The sequence below is a fragment of the Acanthochromis polyacanthus genome, chromosome 22 (assembly GCF_021347895.1).
Source record: "Acanthochromis polyacanthus isolate Apoly-LR-REF ecotype Palm Island chromosome 22, KAUST_Apoly_ChrSc, whole genome shotgun sequence".
In the NCBI taxonomy this organism is placed as follows: Eukaryota; Metazoa; Chordata; class Actinopteri; family Pomacentridae; genus Acanthochromis; species Acanthochromis polyacanthus.
The window spans coordinates 26978871-27001072 of record NC_067134.1 but is presented as its reverse complement, the minus strand read 5'-3'; the positions used below and the strand labels follow the sequence as shown (position 1 = coordinate 27001072).

The following is a 22202-nucleotide window of genomic DNA, read 5'->3' as shown; positions in this document are numbered from 1 at the left end:
ATCCAGGTTTCTCCAGGAAATGGGAGTACGTGGGAAGAACTGCCAGCAGACCATCAAGGACCTCTCTGGAGCAGCTGAAAAGGGAAGTGAGTGGCTGTGGATGAAGAGCAAGGATGCCACTTGGGCCTTCAAGTGAGTGGATCACATTTAGAGGATGAACCTGGGATGCTGGGGTTCACTGCTGAACCCTCGTGGGCAAATCAGCAAAACACCGAGGAAGGAGGGCGCCCACTTGATAATCCAGAGGATGAACTCACTCACTGGACCATCCCACAGAGTCTTAAGTGTCTCATGTATGAAAGAAAGGAAAGAAACCTCTAGTCCTACACAACAGATCTGCATCCACAAGTATGTATGTGCAGAATACATGCAAAGAACCCTATGAACACACAGATTCTTTCAAACAATTCACATCTAATGTAGCTGCAATTCAGATACAACAGGTCTGTATGGACACTCCCGGACACGGAGAGCATAAAGCCGGCCTAAAGGTACGTGTCCACAGGATCCTTCATTTCTACACTTTTACAGTACATTCTGGCAGTGTTGTGATGAGACGTTCTTGTCATCAGATCCTGATTTACATAGCTGAAACCTCGGCCATACATTAGGGGCATCCTACCTACACTCGACACCTTTTGTAAGCTCCTGAAAGACTTTTAATAGAACTGTTGTCAATCCAAAACCGCATCACTTATTTCTCATCTCAAACACATTCACAATTGTAAAGTTTTCTAATGAGCTGCCACGTCGGTCCTGTTTGAAATCCAAGAGCGGACAGCAGATGAGTGAAGCCTTCATCCAATCAGATGCTGCCAGTGTTTGTGTGGTTGGAGGAGGGTGCAGCCTGTCATGGTTTTCTGTTGAAGAGCACCTGTAAATCTATTGCAACACTACGCCCATTACGTGTCCAGTGCAAAGCAGCTCGTCCAAAAATGTCCCTGTTGACATAAAAACAACGATCTGTCCTTAAGCTGTCTGTGAGAGGGGCGTAACCCAGGATTTACAGTGAAAGCAGGCAGGGCTGTTGAACTTTAATAAACAATCATGAGTCTACTCCCAGATATGGAACTGTTACAGTTTAACCAGTGTTAAAGTATTAATTAAAAACCTGTTCGACATGATAGGTTACATTTTCAAAGGTGTTCTCCCAGGTGATTTCATTCTTAATTTACTTTTTTTAATTTATATATTCACAATCACTGAGGTTTGAAATATTTTACACTAACTTTTTTTTATAACTCTATGTAACTTTAAATGAGCAAATTAGCAAATGGGGGTCTGGTATGAGGGCTCTCAGTGTGCTGGTATCTCCTGAATATCTTTCATGAAGCTCATAGTTGGTGAATATGAACAAACTCTGGCGTCAGTTCTAACATTTCTAATATTTTAAAGTGCATTATTGACCAGCAGCATGAAAGTAAGAGTCACTATGAGTTTGCACAGCTGCACTATCATGTACATCTTCACTCCTAGAACAGTGCAAGTCACTGTTAGACAGGACTACTGCATTTGTTAACACACATTCTGAACTTCCTTTGAGCTGCAGCCAGTCTGTATGCTGCAGCTTTGCACAAGCAGGCAGCTCCACAAGGAATAGTCGCAATCAGATTTATGCAAAGTCTTCATAGAAGTGCATTCTTACGCAGATTATGTCGATACTGTCCGCATTCCGCACGTGTGAAAACTCTTTTGATTACTTGACAGTTCGGGGAGTAGCCTGAGAAGCAGCGCACACTTCCTTAAAAACTCCCAAACAGCAACAAAGCTGATGAACTTTACTCCGCTGGACATTTATTGTCCCACCTTTGAAACTTCGGTTGAGATAATATTTAACAGCAAAGCATGTGTGCGGCATAACTGCGGTGTTCTCCACGCGTGCAGCTCACTGGATCGGTGGAGTTTTAATTCTGACGGATATTGCTTCTAGACTTCATCTAACGCGCAGAAACAATGGTTGGTGGTGGTCTACCGGTACTCACATATGTCGACGTTTCACAGGGAGCTTTTTGGAGCAGCTCTCTGACTTGTGTCCATTCGCTCCTGAACAGGTTTCCGTCGCCAAGGTGCTCCTCGCGGTCTTCGGGGTGGCGGTGGTCGTCGTTTTGATCGCAGTGCCCACGGCTATATTTTTAAGGGGTGAGTTTTTGCTCATTAATTTTTCACACGTTCACATTAGTGGTCCAATTCACAGTTAAACAAGTCTGACATAAAGGACTTTACGCACGCGTCATTACGCATGATCCGTTTGGATGACGCTTCTTCAAAAATACCTGGAAAGAATTGAACTTATTTACTACATTTATTTCATTTTATTGTATCTGTGGCACACACAAGAGTGATTTAAAAGCATATGCATACCGTTAAATATCTTCATACCTAATATGCCCATGCACTGACGTAGGAGATACTCCACTTGTCATTATCAGTTAGAGTCTGAACAGCACTTACCCTCCTTTATGGTGATAATTATGATGTGTGCATCTGATATCATATCTGTAACCTGTGACCTTCAAGTCCTGACTGAACAAACATGTGTTTCAGAGGATGATAGCCCGGAGACGATCCGGAAAACGTTCACCCTAGAGGATGTCTTCAACAGCTCAATGAAGCCAAAGTCCTACAACCTCAAGTGGATCTCAGGTGGGAGACATTTCAACCTGCAAAATAAGAAGGGTGATGCCACTGGTCACAGCCAGGTGTGCCCCGGTGTAATGCAAAGGCTGTAAATGTGTCTATAATCATTACCTTTGTTCTTGTTAGAAAATCCTTTGGATTGATTTCTTCACTCACGTGTCTGTGTGTTCATACTGACAACACCTAATAACAAGAATGTGAAGGAGAAGTATGTTGAATTATTACATGAATTAGGATACATGTGCACTACCGTTAAACAGTCTGGGGTCACTCAGACAATTTCATATTTTAAATGAAAACTCCCACTTTTATCCATGTGCTAACATAACTGCACAATGGTTTTCTAACCATCAATGAGCCTTTCAGCACCATTAGCTAACACAATGTAGCATTAGAACACAGGAGTGATGGTTGCTGGAAATGTTCCTCTGTACCCCTATGGAGATATTCCATGAAACATTTCCAGCTAGAACAGTCATTTACCACATTAACAATGTTTAGACTGGATTTCTGATTCATTTGATGTCATTCTCATAAAAAAAAATGCTTTTCTTTAAAAAAAAAAAGGTCATTTTTAAGTGACCATAAACTTTTGAACGCTTGTGTATGTGAATTAAAGTTGCTTTAAATGAGTTAAAGTTGCTCAAAAATGAGTTAAAGTTGCTTGATAATATGTAAAGTTAATCTACAACAGTTAAAGTTGCTCCATTTTAGTTGAAGTTGCTCTAAATGAGTCCAAGCTGACCTACACTACCGTTCAAAAGTTTGGGCTCATCCAAGTAATTTCATGTTTTCCATGAAAACTCACACTTTTGTCCATGTACTAACATAACTGCATAACCTATGCAGATATTCCATTAAAAATTTCCCACTAGAATAGTCATTTACCACATTAACAATGTTAAAACTGTATTTCTGATTCATTTAATGTGATCTTTATTGAAAAAATGCTTTCCTTTTAAAAATAAGGACATTTCTAAGTGACTCAGTGTAAGTATAGGCTGGATCACAATAACCCTTAATAAGCCACTATGACAGAGAGGGAGCTATTTTGCTAACATTTTTTATTATTTTTTGTGAGTATTTACCACTTAATGAATGATAACTTTAAACTCACATACACTGAAACCACCTGCCCAGTACAGTGGATGTCCCTGACCCATTGAGGGCAAAGACAAGCGACCGCGGGGGGGGTCTGGGACCAGGATGTTGGCAGCAGATTCTTTGATTCTTGCTGTGTTCCTCGAGCCGTTCCTGAGCAGCTTTCACTCTGTCGTGGGGAATAAAGTTCTAGTCTGTTGGCATTAGGGAATGCTTTTGCCACGCTGTTGCTTAATCCGCACCAGTGTTGAAACTATTTTTGGCCGTGCTCGCGTCGAGGTCCCCCGAGGAATCGCTTCCTCTTTCTCCAGGAAGATGCATATCTTGACAACTACTGGATGGATTCTCACGAATATATTAGAGAGTTTCACATTGTTTTGCTGATTAGATTAGATTTCAGATTGGAAAGTTTTTCTTGTCCCCATTTGGGTGATTTGATTTGCAACAGCGGCCGACAGCGAAATTCATACCATAAAACAGCACACAGAAGCATAGATGTGAATAATAAATGTCATCAGGTGAGTTATCATGACCATATATGCACCCTACAGTACAAGGACACAAATCTAAAGCTTATTTTAAAAACCCTACAGCTGTGGGTACAAATTATCTCAGATATCTGTTTGATTTTCTTTGGGAAATGTTCAGTTCAAAACCTGAAAAACACAGACACAGCACAAGGAGGAAGGGACAGTACTCGAGCTCTGGTATTTTACTTGCCACAAGGCGAGATAACCAGACCACCGCTGCAAGAGCTGTCCAAACTCCAAAGAGCCTTTGTCTCCCCTGCGTCATTTTAGTTGATTCAGTCATGTAACACAGAGGGTGGTACCATGACTCAGCATGAGGTAATAAAGGAAAAAACCTTCTTCACAAGCAGTGAGACATTATCAGTAAGACCTTCACGGGCAGATGTGTGATATCCGTGTCTGCTTTCTTGTTATCTGTATCACCTAGAAGGCCTAGTTCTGGTCGCCCCTCGGTGTCTACATGCTTCTGCCACAAAGCACACATGACATCATGGTTATAGAGTAACATATGTTTCACAGTCATTTAATGATAATCTAAGTATTCTATTCTAAGTATCCTGATTATATATCTCCTCTAACATAGGTACTCTAAGTACTCTTCTAACAGGAAAGTATACCTCTTTCCAGACAGCAAAAACCGGAACTCAGCATACAGAAGGTGATGTGGGTCAGCTAAGATGATTCCATTACCTTCACTCTGAAGAAAAAAAAATCAAAAATTGGAGCAGCAGAGATTGATTTTTGCCCACAAATTGCAGCATCCATTAACGCTCCTCTGCATTCATTCATTCATTCATTTCCTTTATTTGTTTAGGAGGGACACTGCTCATTAATAAACATTTTATAAAAATGTAAATGCACCCGAGTTAGCCAAAAGGCTAGTTTACATCGGCTGTCCCCCCTGCCAGAACTAAAAGGCCAGTACCTGGTAGGGAAGAGATAAAAAAGATATACAATGTATACAAATGCAAAGTGCAGAATACCATGCTGATCAACAATAAAAGTACAAGGAGATACACATTAAATAACAAGCTTGATACATAGTTTCATACTATGTGACCCAGTCTCATACTCATACTCTCTCATAGCATATATAAATAATTGACATGTTTAGTAAGCTAAATTTCTACCACACATATGTCATTTACATCCTAAAAGCTTGGATCTTTCAAACTTCTAATCTCTAGTTTGTGCATTTTTTCTGGTAAAAATGTCATTTTTCAACCTCCAGAAAACTCCTCCAGAGCCAAAGTAGAACTCTGTTTCCACAACCAGAATTCAGGACCCAGCCTGCACCAAATCATCACGAGTCATGCATTACTTATGACTTAAGCATGTGTCCTCCTCTCCTAAGACAAAGTGTTTATTTATTATTTGTCTTCAGGGACTGAAGTTCTCCCTTGCCGGTAAAATATTCTGTTAGGTCACACATTCTTTTTTTCTTTTCTTCCACCCCAGACAGCGAGTATCTGCACAAGTCAGGCGGCTCGGTCTTCCTCTATGACGTGCTTAGGGGAAACTTCTCCGAATTCTTGAGCAAAGCTGCGTTTGTAAGTGGTCCTCCTCATCTGAATCCGTGAGCTGATGTCTCCGACGTGATCAGGGCTCATCTGAAAACCCTCTCTTTCTCTTTCTGTTCGTATGTCAGGATGAAAAAAACGCTTACGACTACCAGCTGTCTGCCGACAACAAATTTGTTGCGTTCATGAGCAACTACTCCAAGGTACGCTCCTGTTTTATTCACATGCAGCGTCCAGTCTGCTGCATGCTTGGGGATCACTGACTGCTTTGTTTTTGCCCCTTTAGCTGTGGAGACATTCATTCACTGCTTCGTATTCTCTTTACGACCTGACTTCAAAGTAAGCACCCTCACTCTGCAGTTTCATTAAATCCAAAAATTGATTGGGTACAGCGGCACGTGCCGTTATAATCTGTCAGTTTACTCCAGCGTTTGTCAAATGGGTCATTCCAGAATTGGAGGACATTTGGGCTTCAAATTTGTTGAAAAATAAACCTTATCTTTTCCAATTTTCTGCTCCATATTCATCAATAAACTCACATAACAAACACATCAAAGTCTTGATTATCTCAGCTCCCACATCAATGGTAGCATTTTTATCCCATGCTTTGTTTGTTGTTTGCTAACCCTGATCTAATCACAGTAACAGGGTTGCTAATCCGTGCTAATGTTAGCTTTTTCTCAGCAGTAGAAGCTAGATAGCTGTTACTGCTGACCAAAAGGACAAACTGACTGATGGAAAACAGTCCAAAGAATGAGTCTGATCCTGATAATAGAGTGCGACGTTCAATCAAGGCTGACAATGGGATGAAAAGATGAAAAATAGAAGAGAGGACATAGCTTTGCTCTACGCATTCTTTAGGAAAACTGTTTGATGATGTAAACAAGAAAACCAAGACATAAATTCGCAAAAAACGAAACACAAAATGACTAAAACAAGACAGAAAATGAAAAAATTAGACAGAAAATGACAAATGAGACAGAAAACGACACTAATGAAACAGAAAATGACAAAAATAAGACACAAAACAAGAAAAATGAGGCATGAAATGACAAAAATGAGGCAGAAAACGACACTAATGAAACAGAAAATGACAAAAATAAGACACAAAACGAGAAAAATGAGGCATGAAATGACAAAAATGAGGCAGAAAACAACAGAAACGAATAAAATGACAGAAACAAGACATAAAACAACAAAAACGAAAGAGAAAACAGCACAAATGAAACAGAAAATGACAAAAACAAGACAGAAGACGACAAAACAAAACAAAAAACAAAACAAAATGGCAAAAACAAGACATGAAACGACAAAAACGAGACAGAAAACAACAAACAAGACACAAAACATCATCAACAGGTTTAAAATATTATGTTGATAGAAACATGTTCCTACTATTCCAAGAGACATTAATGGAAAAAAAAAGGAGATTTAAATGTAATTTTAACTGTTTTATTTGAGATTCAGTTTGGTCATCGGGGGGGTGGTACAAGAGAAAAATAGTATTTTAGGGGAAACTCCAGACTTATTATGAAAAAATTGAAACATTCTTTTCTCCTAGTTTTTCCAGATTTGATCTCAGGACGAGCAAATTTACACGACCGCTGCATGTTTTAGTATTTTGGATGATTTGACGGGCGGGGCGTAAAATGTCCTCCAGTTCTGGAATGAAACTGTTAAATTCTGAGCATTTCTTCGTTAAATACGTGCAACAGTTGTACTTCATATAGCTTACCCAGTTGCACAAATCTCTTTCAGAACATTCATCACGCCGTCCTACATTCCTGATCAAGTCCAGTACTTTGCCTGGGCTCCTCAGGGGAACAAACTGGTGAGTCTGGAACATGCAGATGAACATACGCTGAAATGTACACAACGCCGCTTTGAAGCAAGCGACAGACGATCAAACACTTGTGTCGGCAAAAAAAATTTAAAAAAGTTCTCGAGATGTACGGTATGTCTTTTTGCTCGCTCAAGTATTTGTCTGTGCAGGCCTACGTGTGGAGGAATAACGTGTACGTAATTACAAGCCCTGGGTCTAAACCACAACAAGTGACTTTCACTGGAGAGGAAAATCTGCTTTTAAACGGGATCCCAGACTGGGTGTATGAGGGTGAGTGATACAAGCTGCTCAGAACGCTGTAAGACCCACTTACCACCACAATTAAATGTGCATATGAAAGACAGCATACAAACATACAAAACATCAGTGATGGAGCAGTAACTTTTATGTAACAACTTTGAGAATCTTTTACTTTAGAAGTTACGATTTATGCTGCTGTAAACTTCTACTCCTCTCCATTTCAGAGCCAAATAATTTACTTTTAACTGTATTTTTTACACAAAAGCGCTTAAGGGTATGTGAGAAATGATGACTTACACGTACTTTATTCATTCTTTAACCCTCCTGTTGTCCTCATTTACAGGCACCAAAAAATAGTGTTTCCTTGTCTAAAAAAAATGCAAAAATTCAGCAAAAAAATTCCCCAAATTTCAGAAAATTTGCAAAAAAATTGCAAAACATTCAGGAAGAAAATTCCAATAATTTCTTAAAAGCTATATTTTTAGAAAATCCCCCAAATTTGGCAAGAAAAATCTCCTAAATATTTGTTAAAAATGAGTAAATTTCTTTTAAAAAATCCTACAAATATCTAAAGTGATTACATATATGTCAGCAAAACTTTTTTTTTCTTAAGAACATTCACATAAAAATCAACCAAAATCCAGCAAATTTTGCTGGATTTTGGTTGATTTTTTGTGAATGTTCTTAAGGAAACATGTTTAACATTTCTTTTTTCCATCAAAAATGTTCAAAGATTTCCCAAAAATGTTGAAAATGTGGACATCAGAAGTTTCACTGTGAAAATATTAATTTTTTTCCACATTTTCAAATTAAAATGTGTCGATTTTGACCCTGGTTAAACTCCTACCAATGTTTTTAGCTCATTTTAACTTTTACCCTGTTACATTTACATAGAAACATTTTTAAGGAACAAATACTATGTATGTCCGTTTGCTTTAATAGTAGAGTACTGTACTAAATTTCCAACACTAACTGCATATAAAGTAACTATAAACTTTAAAAGTGACCTTATTATTATTTCTAAGGAATTCAGGAACAAGTAGTTACTGTATATTTATGGTGATGTTGGTATATTTTGCAGTTTATATGCCCATACTTTTGTTGAACTGGAATTTTCAATGCAAGACTTTACTTGTAAAGGATTAGTCCCATTCAGGAAGCGCAGATTATGCAACAAAAGACTGATTTTAGCTGGCCTTGAACCTCTAACACAGCTTTATACTCACCCTTCACAGAGGAGATGTTCTCATCCGGTCAGGGCTTCTGGTGGTCACCTGGAGGGAAGTACGTGGCTTTCGCAGAGTTCAATGACACCAAGGTCCACAGTATAGAGTACTCCTGGTTTGGTGACAACCAGTACCCAAGCACCGTCATCATCCCTTATCCAAAGGTGGGACATCCATCTGGGCATGTTTGACTGTTACAGTGCTCTTTATCGTCGTTACTGATGTTCTTTTCTCGTTGCAGCCCGGTACTCCCAACCCCATCGTGAAGCTGTTTGTTGTGGACACTGACAACGTGACAAACATCGATGAAGTTGTTGTTCCAGCCACATTCAGCTCAGTGTAATGGGCCAGTTTCTCCTATGTTAGTCCTTTCCAGAAAGTCTAAAGGCGCACAGGGGTTTGACTGGGATTTCTTTGTTGTCCTCAGTGAACACTACTTGGCCTCCGTAACATGGGCGACTGATAACCGTGTGGCCGTCCAGTGGCTAAAGAGGGAACAAAACCACCTCATCCTTCAGATCTACAACTTTACTGGAACTAACTGGGCTCCTGATGAGGTAAAACTAGAAGATGTGGACAAATGCTGTTGTTTTCACTACATTAGAGCAAATACACTACTGTTCAAAAGTCTGGGGTCACTTAGAAATGTCCTTATTTTTGAAAGAAAGCATTTTTTTCAATGAAGATGACATTAAATTAACGATAAATCCAGTGTAGACATTGTTAATGTGGTAACTGACTATTATAGCTGGATATTTTTAATGGAATATCTCCATAGGGGTACAGAGGAACATTTCCAGCAACCATCACTCCTGTGTTCTAATGCTACATTGTGTTAGCTAATGGTGTTGAAAGGCTCATTGATGATTAGAAAACTCTTGTGCAGTTATGTTAGCACATGCATAAAAGTGGGAGTTTTCATGGAAGACATAGAATTGTCTAGGTGACACCAAACTTTAGAAGGGTAGTGTACACACCAATGCATTTTAGCACACAAGTCATTTTAGCAAACTATGAACAGTAACACTATTGTGCATGGGAGGAAAAGGAAAGGGTTTACGACCTACACTTAACTTGACATGTATGGACAACTTTTTGAACAATTTTCAAATATCTACATGTACGCTGAAGAAGTTACTGGTAGATGATGAAGTTCCTCTTTCTACACAAGCAGCGCTCCGAGCTACATGCTAAAAAGCAGACATGCTAGCCTTTAGTGGCATTACAGTTTACCAAGTTCTCCGTCTTAGTTTAGTATTTTTGCATTAAGTAACGTTTTCTTAGTCAGTGCCAGCCCTGTGATGGACCTGTCCGGGGTGTAACCGCCGTCTGGGATGGGCTTTATGGATGAAACCCTCCCCAGAATGAAGTGGTGTATAGATAATGGATGGATAGAAGAGTGCTGAGACCAGCTGGACGCGTGCCTCAGATGAACTTTGGTTCTGACGTCAGCTGCAGCAGCGCAGCTCCAGTGAATCTAAAAACGTGTCACATCAACCTGCCATTTAGAAAATTTGCTGGTTAAAGAGTTTCTAAATTAAGCTCTGTGTCTCAGTAACTGTTCATGCTGTCCGAGTTCAGAGCCGCTGAGCTGATAATGTTGTGATAGAATGTTGTTTATTGCAGCCATAAAGAGTTATTTTTACATCTTTTTACAGCATCTGGAGCTGAGAAGCACCGGCTGGATTGGTCGGGTATGTCCAGTACACTGTTAGATAAAAAGATGAAAAGACGCAAACCATCACTGACTTACTGTGCTTGAATCAAAGCCTCGTATATCTTATTCCTCTGTGCCAAAGAGCTCCAGTGTTATTAAGCCTCCTGTTGTCTTCATTTATGGACACCAAAAAATATTGTTTCCTTGTCTGAAAAAAAATCAGCAAAAAAATCCCCCAAATTTCAGAAAATTTGCAGAACATTCAGGAAGAAAATTCCAGTAATTCCTTAAAAGTTTCCCTTAGAAGTTTTATTTAAAAAAAAAAAAATAATCCCCCAAATTTGGAAAGAAAATTCTTGTAAATATTTCAAAAAAATTTGCCAAAATCTTCCAAAAAATCCTAAAAAACTAAAGTGATCACATATATATCAGCAAAACTTCTAGTTTCATTGTGAATTCCTCCCCCAAATGTTCAAACAAGTCAGTTTGAAATCCAGAAAATCAGCAAAAAATTCCCCAATTTTTTTGAAAATTTGCAAAAACTTCAGGATGAAAATTCCAATAATTCCTTAAAAGTTAAATTTTTTAAATATTTTCAAAAATGAGTAAAAATATTCCCCACAAAATCCTAAAAAAATATCTAAAGTGATTACATATATGTCACACATATATAAATATATATACACATAGATACATATATAAAATTTCTATTATTTTCTTTTTTATTATTTTTTATTATTATTTTATTATTTTCTATTTTTATTAATCGAGCGAAATTCGCTGGATTTTGGTTGATTTTTATGTGAATGTTCTTAAGAAACATTTTTAACACTTATTTCCACCAAAAAATGTTCAAAGATTTCCCAAAAATGTTGAAAATGTGGACATCAGAAGTTTCGCTGTGAAAATATTAATTTTTTTTCCACATTTTCAAACTTTAAAACGGGTCATTTTTGACCCGCAGGACGACACGAGGGTTAAGACACGACTGAAAAGACACTGTTGCATCACTGAGTCTTTAAAAAAAAAATTTAAACTGCATGTTTGAGAGCTCTGCTTTGATTTGGGGGCAAAACTAACATTCTTGGTTTTGGCCTTTTCATTGTATTTTCTACAACGAGAATTACAGTAATTTTTGCAGCCCTGTCATTTAAAAAAAAAACTAATCTCACACAAATAACATATCTACTTGTTTGTCTTAGTTCTCTCCATCAGAGCCAGTTTTTGCCGCAGACAAGAACAGCTACTACCTGCTCATGAGTGACGCCGCAAAGTACAAGCACATCCATCATGTGGTCAGGGTGGGTATTCTCGTGGTATTTATGCCGGCTACTTCTAGTCCCAAAAGCAAAATCATCTCTTTCTGTCCTTCATGAATAGTGTATTGTAACACGCTTCCACCCACTCACACACATTCTGTTCTGACTCATTCATGCAGGGCACAGCTACTCCCATCACCTCTGGGACATGGGAAGTCGTTGACATTCTGAAAGTCACGGCCGATTATGTGTAAGTTGGCATCATGTGACGCTACATGCATGTGCACAGCGTCTCTTTAGAGAACATACTTAATGAATTCATGCATGGAATGTCTTCCGTATTCAGTTAAAACTCATAGTTTTAAAAATAAAGTCGCTCAAATTTTAAAAATCTCTTCATCTGACTGTATTTGCAGATTTTCACTACAGTTCAAAAGTTTGGAATCATTTAGAAATGTCCTTAAGCAGTTTATTTTTTCAATGAAGATAACATTAAATTAATCAGAAATACAGTCTAGACCAGGAGTGTCAAACTCATTTTAGTTCAGGTTCCACATTCAGCCCAATTTGATCTCAACGGACCAGTAAAATCACAACATAATAACCGATAAATAACCACAATTTCACATTTTCCCCTTTGTTTTAGTGAAAAAAAGTCCATTCTGAAAATGTTCACATTTAATGACTTGTCTTTTTACAAAACATTATGAACGACCTGAAATATCTTAAGAAAAATCAATTCAATTTCAGCAATATTATGCCTCATTTCACACTGTCTACAAAGGAACACAACATTTAGTCACAGATATCTGGACCTGAACAATGCAGTATTTTACGTTACGATCAAAACGACACAAGTGAAAGAAAAAATTGCACATGAAGCTTAAGCAATGACACCATGGTTGGTTGGTGTCATTTTTGAGCAGACTTGCAGACAAAAAAAAGAATTTAAAAAAAGGAAAAAAATAAAAAAATAAAACGACACAAGTGAGACGAAATAAAGGAAGAAAAGCAAGACAAAATATTACAAAAACAAGATACAAAATGACAAAAGCACGAGACAAACGACAAAAAAAACCAAAAAAGTTACAAAGCAGCAAAAAATGACAAAAATGCAACAAAACACAAAAAATAACAAAAAAATTAGACAAACGACGCAAAACAAAACAGACAAAAAAGTGACCAAAAAATGTACAAAACGACACAAGCGACAAAAAAGACACAAAAGGACAAAAACAAGATAAAAAATGACAGAAACGAAAAGTAGAACAAAAAACAAAAGTCAGACACAAAAGACAAAAAACAACACAAAATATTACAAAAATGAGACATAAAATGATAAAAAAACAAAACAATGAGCAATCGAATATTTTACTTTATGATCAAAACAGCTTGTCATGGTCTCGAAATCCTTTTGAATTTATAGTTTTACTAATTTACAATTCATGCCTTGTCTGTTATTTTTACACTTTACAACCCTCTGAATTTTCATGGAAAACATTAAATTATCTCGGTGACCCCAAACTTTTGAACAGTCGTGTACAATGTGTTTCTAGACTGAAGTGCACTTTATGACTACTCCGTTGCATATCTGAATTTTTTTTTACTGATTATTTTAAACAAAAACACCTTGTCCACACTGACAAACATGACACAACACATAACAAATGACCCGTGAAGTCTTGCTTTGCTCCACACTCACTCATTCCAATTACACCTCAGATACTATTCAAGTAACCAAGACGGCGGCCGGCCAGGAGGAAGGAACGTTTACAGGTAAGGGTCTCCATTTTACTGTTTTATAAAGCATTTTACTTTTAGTCTTCAGACTTACACTGTGTGTGTTTGTGTATTTCAGATGGAGCAGCCAGGGGACTGTGTGTGTGACTTGTGGATTACGTGAAAACTGTCACTACAACTCTGCTTACTTCAGTCACAATGCCTCCTTCTACCGTATGAGCTGCAGTGGTCAGTTCTACTTCTCTGATTTGTGCTACATCTTCCTCTCTATCACACATTCATACATGCATAATGTTGTTATAACTTTTACCTGCAGGTCCCGACATCCCTTACCATTCTCTCATGGACAACAGAGACAATAAAGGTAAGCTGCAGTATTTAAAGTAGATTTTTTTTAATGCTACATAGAAGCAGAGCATTTATTCTAATAAGCCTCCTGTCTGTATTTTTGCATTTGAAGAGATCAACGTTTTGGAGGACAACAGTGGATTTAAGGCCAACTCAGCTGGCATCCAATTGCCCACCATGCGTCGAGGCACAATTAAAGTTGCTGGATACAGTAAGTCAACAACTGACTAATAATGAAGCTTTAATTTCAAACAAAGCCGTTACATCACGATATCAATCATTCCTTCAGAAAGAGATAAATACCGACGACTTTCATGCATGCATGAGTCATTTTACAAGAAGATAACAGATCATGCTGCACTGTTTTTACAACTTGAGTGTTTTATAATATCTAATTTCACTTCCATGGAGATGACTTTCCTTTTCTTTGAAGCACTGACATCACAAGAGTCTGATTTACGCTTGGGAGCCGTAATGAAGGGCAAAAAGTTAGCGAATGTAGCATGATCCAAGGTGGCATACAAGCAGCGAATCTAAACAAAGCTGTCTTAGAGTTCCACGTAACGACGTATTCGGCCGCTCCACTCGCTGACTAATTCCATCTAACTAGCTCCAATGTAACGACAAAACGCCGTAGGTCGAGGACGTCGTAAACCGAGGACCCCCTGTACTCAAGTATAAGTTTGAAGCATGTGGTTTGGTAGGCTCATTTTAAATGTCCACTACATGCAGAGGTAAGGACTGTACTTGTTTTGTCCTGGTTTTATATCAACAAAAACACAACTAGCAAAGCACTCAGAGAGCGCAGTACTCCGCCAAGGCTGCTCATCCCTTGTATCATTTCCGACTGATAAGTCCTGATAAGTCCGCAACGGTGGTTTTGTAGTAGGATCGCAATCATGTGGCCATCAGCAGACAGAAATCTTTAACAAACCCGTGGATCCAGACTATAAGCCGCATCACAGCCAAAATCTAATCACATGGTCCTTGTTTCATTTCTGACCTTCCCTGAAAATTTCATCCAAATCCGTTCATCTGTTTTTGAGTAACGTAGCTAACAGACAGACAGACAGACAAACCAACGCCGATCGTCAAATACCTCCGCCACATTCCGTAATAAATATATATGTATCGGTACAAAAATGCCCAACTATTTATACACTGTTACACTTTGTGACTATAGACTGCATAGAAAAGCAAAAGAACAATCTGTGCTGCAAAAGTGAAGCCAAGAAATAATGGCCTGAACCAATTTTTTAAAAATTAGCAGCGAAGAATGAGTCTTCTTACCTCAGTAAACACTTTCTTTCAAAGTTTACGGTCTCAATCACCAGTTTCAAGTTGCTGTCAGTACAGCATGGTGTTTATTTTGTAAACTATGCTCTAAGTTAGGGGAGAATAGTGAGTTATGCTTTAGAATGGGGCTACCTTGTGATCCCATTATTACGTCTGATTTCAGTTACCGCAGTCCACAAACCAATGGGTGGCGTCATGGCGACCACATAAACCTTTATACACAGTCTATGGTTGTGTCTGTTCAAAAAATACAGTGCTTGGTTGCAGGCACTAGACAGGTTTCAATTATTAAGCTCCTCAAATATAGCCTAGCCGCGCTAGACAACTCATGGTAACAAATTTAATTCTCTGCCAGGGTGGGTCTAGTTACCCTCGGTAAGCCTCGAGGTTGGATGCTCCTAAAACTGGCCGACCAATCACCATGAAGTGTAGAGTCAGAAGGCGGGCGTAACTAAGTGACGACAGAGGCACGACGATTCTGACAGAAACAACCGGAAACAACTAGCCTAGCCACGCTAGACAACCCATGGCAACGAATTTAATTCTCTGCCAGGGTCGACAACAAAAACGACAACAGTCGTTGAGCTCCATTAGCACCGACTCTGAATAATCTTTCTGTTAACATGTCTGTAATATACTTGAGCTTCACCCATTGACTGGATAAATAAGGCTTCACCGAACTCCCGCATCCTCTGATTTCCGGCGCTCTAGGAACTACGTCAGCCTATTCGTTGCGCTGATTGGTTGTATACCTACCCAATTGCTGCAGAGGGATTTGAAAGACAACCTTTTAGCCCGCCTCCCTCCCTGTCGACAGTTCCTAGACCCTTGTGTCTTCAGACCTGGGTCTAGCGCGGCTAAGCTACCTCAAATAGTTTAATTTCAAGAACTTTTCACGCCTAAAGAGGTCATATTTCACAAAAATTCCCCCTGAAATGTTTCCCTTAATCTATCATACCATCAATTGTCTTACTACCGTTTAGATTTATCCGATCAGAGAAGCCTGGGATGAAAACCCTCTGATTTTACTCATTTCTATTTTTACACCAAAGGCTAACCACTTCTTCTACAACCATATTTAACTCATCAGTGTTACAAAGAGAGTGATTAATTCATGCCTTTTCGTGGATATTTGTTGACAGCTCTGTGGTACCAGATGGTTTTGCCTCCAGGCTTTAAGGAATCCGAGAAGTACCCCTTACTGATTGATGTGTAAGAACTCATTAACAAAAACACTAAAGCATTTTTAAATAGTGGGTTCATAAAGTGATGCTAATTGGTCCCACCTTCCAGATATGCAGGTCCCTGCAGTCAGACGGTTGACTATGTCTACTCGGTGAACTGGGCCACCTACCTGGCCAGCACTGAGAACATCATCGTTGCGAGCTTTGACGGAAGAGGAAGTGGTTACCAGGGCGACACGTTAATGCATGAAATCTACAAACGTCTGGGAACATATGAGGTGGAAGATCAGATAGCAGCCACCAGGTAAGAGGACAACAGATTCCCCCTTCACCCAGAAAAGTGCCTGAACTCACTTGTTTCTGCAGACTCAGTGAAATGGAAATAAGCGAGTGACGACTATAATCTGAAATCCTTATCACTCCCCTCCCTCATCTGCAATGATTTTTATGTTTTGTTTTTGTAGGGAATTCATCAAAATGGGCTTCATTGACAAAGATAGAGTTGCTATTTGGGGATGGGTAAGTAGTCACGACACTGTGACTCAGCAATTCTGTTAAGAGCAAGACAATTAACCTCCTAGGACTTGGTGTCCACATATATGGACATTAGTATTTTTCCAAAAACAGCAAATTGTTTATAATATTGATAATAATAAAAATAATAAAAACAATAATAATAATATGAACACACTATTGATATAATTTTAATATAGTAAAATATAATAATCAATATTATATAGTCGGCCACACCATTTTAATTGACCGTCTTCGATCCTGGGTTGGTTTCAGAGATACTGCACCTGACTGTTTTTTACTCATCTTTTAATCCAAAAAAACCCACTGTTGCAAAAACACAACATCAGGTTATTTGATTTGCATAATTTTTGCTCATTTTCTTGCAATTTTTTTCTATAAAATGTAGAAAACAATATAGAAATATAGGAAAATAGCAAAAAACCCATTTATTTTATTTAAATATATATTCTTCAGTTTTATTTGTTACTCATTTTTTATCTATATTTGGGTCTTACAGGGTTAAACAGAACCTTTTCAGTCACCATAAGTGACGACTCCTCCTCAGCTCCTATTATCTGTGGTGTACCACAAGGTTCAATTTTAGGCCCCATTTTGTTCTCTATTTAGATGCTCCCACTCGGTCAAATTATCACGCGTCCAAATGTTTTTTCACTGCTATGCGGATGACACACAGATATACCTCCCGCTGAGACCTGCTGAAAGCCCAGTTGCTGTTTTTAAGGGTATAAACTGTTGGATGGCACAAAACTTCTTTCAATCTGAAATCATACTTCTCAACCCTCCAAATCCTCACCGCCAACATACTATCCACAAAGCGTCCTATCTGACTCTGACCTCAGTTTCACACCCCACATCAACAAAGTCATCCAGTCCTGCTTCCTCCAGATAAGAACCATTTCCAAAATCAAACCAGTCCTCCCTCAGTCAGGCTTTGAAAGAATCGTCCATGCCCTCATTTTTTCCCGTCTTGATTGCTGCAGCTAACTTTTATCGGGCATTCCACAGAAATCCATCTCCAACTGGTCCGGAATGCAGCAGCTAGGCTTCTTACTGGTTTTAACAGACAACATCACATCTCCCCTATTCTGGCTTCTCTTCACCGGCTCCCTGTCCATTTAAGAACTGATTTTTTTAAAGATTTTACTGATCACTTTTAAAGCTTGCCAGGGCCTTCTCCATCAGGAACCCTTGGCTTTGGAACGACCTGCCTGAGGAGATAAGGCTCGCTGAATCAGTGGCTTCTTTTAAATCACTGCTTAACCCTGCAAGACCCAAATATGGAAAAAAATTTAAAGTAAAAATTCTGATTCTCTCTTAACCCCCTTGTGTGATATCGTCCTTTTAACCAGCGTTTAATTCGATATCCATTCTGTACTTTTTGTCATTTTTTATGTTCTAGCTGTCAGAGCATTTTATGAATGTTCTTCTTAAAGGCGCTATACAAATAATGTTATTATATATTTATTGGTTACTCCTTATCAGCCCAACCAAAGCTCAGATCTGAAGAGGTTAAGAGGAAAACAGTGAAACATACTGAGACGGTATTAGTGCTCTTCTTGTAAATGCTGTACATACATGTTATTTAATAGTTCAGATGTCCCTGAAATTAAGTTAATGTTTCACTCTGATGTCAGTGTTCTTGAGCTCCAGTAACGAGGCGGTTTATCTTCCACAGTCCTACGGTGGATACGTGACGTCGATGGTGCTGGGTTCCGGCAGTGGAGTGTTTAAATGTGGAATGGCCGTGGCTCCGGTCTCCAAATGGGAATTTTATGGTACAGCTTCTGTTTTAATGTTGCGTCCTGCAGTCAAGTCACTTTAATGATATGACATAAGTCTAATTCTAATCACTTTCATTCCAGATTCCATCTACACGGAGCGCTACATGCTGGAGCCGTCACAGAACCTTCTTGGATATAGTGTAAGTTTCAGGATTATCATAGTCTCTTGTTATTAGATTTTTTTATTACTACTAATGTTTGTGTTTGTCCCTAAATTCTAAACTTGGCTTTGTGCAGAACTCAACTGTAATGGAAAGGGCCAAGAATTTCCATTCAGTGAAGTATCTTCTGATTCACGGAACCGCTGATGGTGAGTAATTCAGTGTCTTTACATTTATGAGTATTTATAGGATATTTTTCTGCATTTCTATTTTATACAGTAACACCAGTGGATCTTTCATAAAAAAACCCAACCAAAAAAGCAAAAAATGTGGGTTGTTCTTAATGCAAATTTCATGTTTTTTGGGTTGTTTTTTTGGTCTGATCTTACAGAATTAGCTATTGTGTGATTTCAAACAATGTACGTTTTTTATTGGCTGGTAAAGGATTTAACCAGATGTCATCAAAACAATGTGATGTACACGTCACGTTTCTACATATAACATCACTAGAATCATGTATTTTATATTTTTTAAGCCAGGCCTGTTGTTTATCTCTGTTTTAGCTGTTTATGCTAAGCTAGGCTAACAAGCTGCTGCCCGGAGGTTCATATTTGGGACATGAGAGTGCTATCAGCTATTTATCTACAGAAAATCTCTGAAATAAGAATTGTTCATAATATGTAAGCATCACATTTGAATTTAACAGCAATGCTTACAGCGTCCAGAAAACTTACTGACCTCGAGAGTAGCACCACTTCTCGATCAAACCTTCTTCTTGGGAAACCCTGTAGCCCACCACATGTTAGCTTGAAACAGTACCATCAACTGACCTCTATATTTTTTTTTCTAGACAACGTTCATTTCCAGCAGGCGGCCGAGATCTCAGAAGCTCTGGTGGAGGAGCAGGTGGACTTCGAGGCCATGGTGTGTAACCTGAAAAATACAAAGGATGACTAATAAAACCACAAAATACTCACAAACTCTTTTCTTTTAGTGGTACACGGACAAGGATCACGGCCTCCCCGGCGCTGCAAATCGACACGTCTACACCCACATGAGTCACTTCCTGCAGAGATGTTTTGCGTAAAGTCCACTGGTTTTTATCTCGTGTGAATAAAAATGGATTTTTGAGATAAAGACATGTAATTAGGAATGCATTTGTTTTTATGTGCATTGATTTTGGGACAAAAACAAAACGAGTGCCAACTGGCCCTGTCATTCTGTCCGTGTTTTGCCCTGCATATACTCATTCAGAAATACCAGCCTCGATAGAACTGTAACTGAAATTATTACTTATATTAAAAAAGTGATTTATATTATACAGTTTGTGCTTTTAATGTGAAGGACAAAAATGAAACTACTTGTACATGTAAGACTTTGTACAGTATTGTGTTAAATTGTGCATAAAAGTGTAATGCGCCAAAGTGACAGTTTTGCTAATTTTGATACGATTTGTTGTATGAAGTGTTTTCTAAAATAATAAATAAATGTAATAGTAAGAATGAGTCTTTGGTGTGACATGTCATGAGCTTCATCAAAGTTGGAAAACAGACCAGCTGAAGCATAAAATGCAAAAAACAAAGAGAGAAACTACAATGAAATCTTTAAAAAAAATAGGGACAACAGACAGAAATTCTCTTTGATAAGATATAGATAGGTAAGATTTAATTATTTTAATGCCCCCATATGAATGCAACTTCTTTACATTTACAAATTTTAGGGATACAGTGATGCAGGTTCTGTATTTTGAAATATATCTGAATAAAAAAAACAATTTTCCTTTTTGGGGGGTTTATTGCATTTTTCAGTAATTTATTGTAGTAGTTAAGACATAAGTTAATACATAATATTTAAAGTTCAGATATAAGGGTTATATTGATGTAAAGCAAATAAAAATGCACTACAGTCTGTAAAAATGTAGAATATCGTGGCAGGTCTTAAAGGGTTAATTTTGGTCCTCAGCATTTTTGATATCAGTGAAATTTTTGGACAAATGTTGAACAAACTGTCATGAATCTTGTACTCACTGGTTGATCCCCTGAGTGCTATTTGGCCCATTTATCACCTGCTTTAATGCAATTTCCATTTTTGTTTTACCTGTTTATAATCTGAAATAATACCCATCAGCTGCTTCTTGTATCTTACAGTCCTGAATTGATCTTTTTAGATCTTTGAGCATGGCAGGATAAACTTCCTGGGTGTCTTGGGGCAAAAATCTGTTGACGATAAAACTCACAATACATACTTAATGGTCAGTTCATGTCATTTTTTCACTGAGGGACCAAACCCAAATGGAACAGTTGATTAATGAACTGTAGAAATTACACTAGATTTCCATTACAGTACAATCATAAATTAGGCTCTTCTGACCGCTGGTGTGATGAAAAACACATTTAAATATGTCGATTTGTGGCATTCTGGCACATGATACACACACTTATCTCTATCATATGAAAAAACATATATGAGTCTCTGCTTTACAATGTGTAAATGATGGAATGACAGAAGATGGCGTGGAGTTCTGTCTAAACAAACTTGACAACAAGTGATTAAATTAATGTATTCACAGCACTAACCGCAGGTTTTGGGCCAATTGGCAGTTATTAATCCAGCCTTGGTTCCAAGATGCCAGTGAATGTAAGCAGGGCCACCTTATTTAGGCTTCATCAGTGCAGGAAGTCTATTAGTTTTCCATCTGAGGAAGATCTCTAGATCTGATACCCAATATTACTTGCTGCATTCACTCTATGGGAATTTTTGGAAATCATATCATCTTGTTTTTTCCTTTACATTGTGGATAAAAACAAAAGACGTGGCATTATACGGCATTTAGGAACAGCCGTACATTTATTGAACTGCGGCCCCTGTAAAACAGAGATAACTGCCAGCGATGAGCAGAAAAAAAATCACTACTTCCCATCTTTTGAATCCACAAATACTGACTCACCACAGCCCTCCGTCATGATGACACAGTAGCACATTAGGGCATCTACCTGACTTTGTATTTGACAGGATGAGTCGCGGTTGTTTGATCTTAACACCTAAGTACCAGCTGGCATCACGCATGAGCGGCGCCTTTCCTTTGGTGAGCAAACGTTCGGCTCGTTGATTCGGCTGATGCAGCAGGGCCCCGTGCCTAATGGGTTGAAAGTAAACGGCTGACCTGGCAGAGTAGTAAAACTGACCCACCTGAGCCGCTCCG

At 38.5% G+C, this 22202-nt stretch overlaps 1 protein-coding gene and 1 long non-coding RNA gene across 2 annotated transcripts in view; both read left to right on the top strand.

Moving 5' to 3' along the window:
* The window catches only part of LOC127532183 (uncharacterized), an 809822-nt gene that overhangs the window by 766863 nt on the left and 20757 nt on the right, over positions 1-22202 (top strand). The gene's annotated exons all lie outside the window — the stretch shown is intronic.
* Positions 1586-20506, top strand: LOC110966760 (dipeptidyl peptidase 4-like). Its single transcript, XM_022216224.2, has 26 exons — positions 1586-1956; positions 2052-2139; positions 2545-2643; positions 5727-5818; positions 5917-5991; positions 6075-6127; positions 7547-7619; positions 7781-7901; positions 9107-9261; positions 9339-9436; positions 9525-9654; positions 10756-10791; positions 11957-12055; positions 12193-12263; positions 13736-13789; positions 13872-13981; positions 14070-14117; positions 14214-14312; positions 16540-16609; positions 16691-16885; positions 17046-17100; positions 18794-18893; positions 18981-19039; positions 19137-19209; positions 19851-19924; positions 19995-20506. The coding sequence occupies exons 1-26, from the start codon at positions 1954-1956 to the stop codon at positions 20085-20087; spliced, it is 2223 nt and encodes a 740-aa protein (XP_022071916.2). The 5' UTR covers positions 1586-1953; the 3' UTR covers positions 20088-20506.

What these genes read in the sequence shown, in the direction of transcription:
- LOC110966760 (XM_022216224.2), top strand. An exon ending in TCATGAGCAACTACTCCAAG is followed by an intron (nt 5,992 to 6,074) that starts GTACGCTCCTGT and finishes TTGCCCCTTTAG; the next exon opens with CTGTGGAGACATTCATTCAC. An exon ending in CTTTACGACCTGACTTCAAA is followed by an intron (nt 6,128 to 7,546) that starts GTAAGCACCCTC and finishes AATCTCTTTCAG; the next exon opens with AACATTCATCACGCCGTCCT.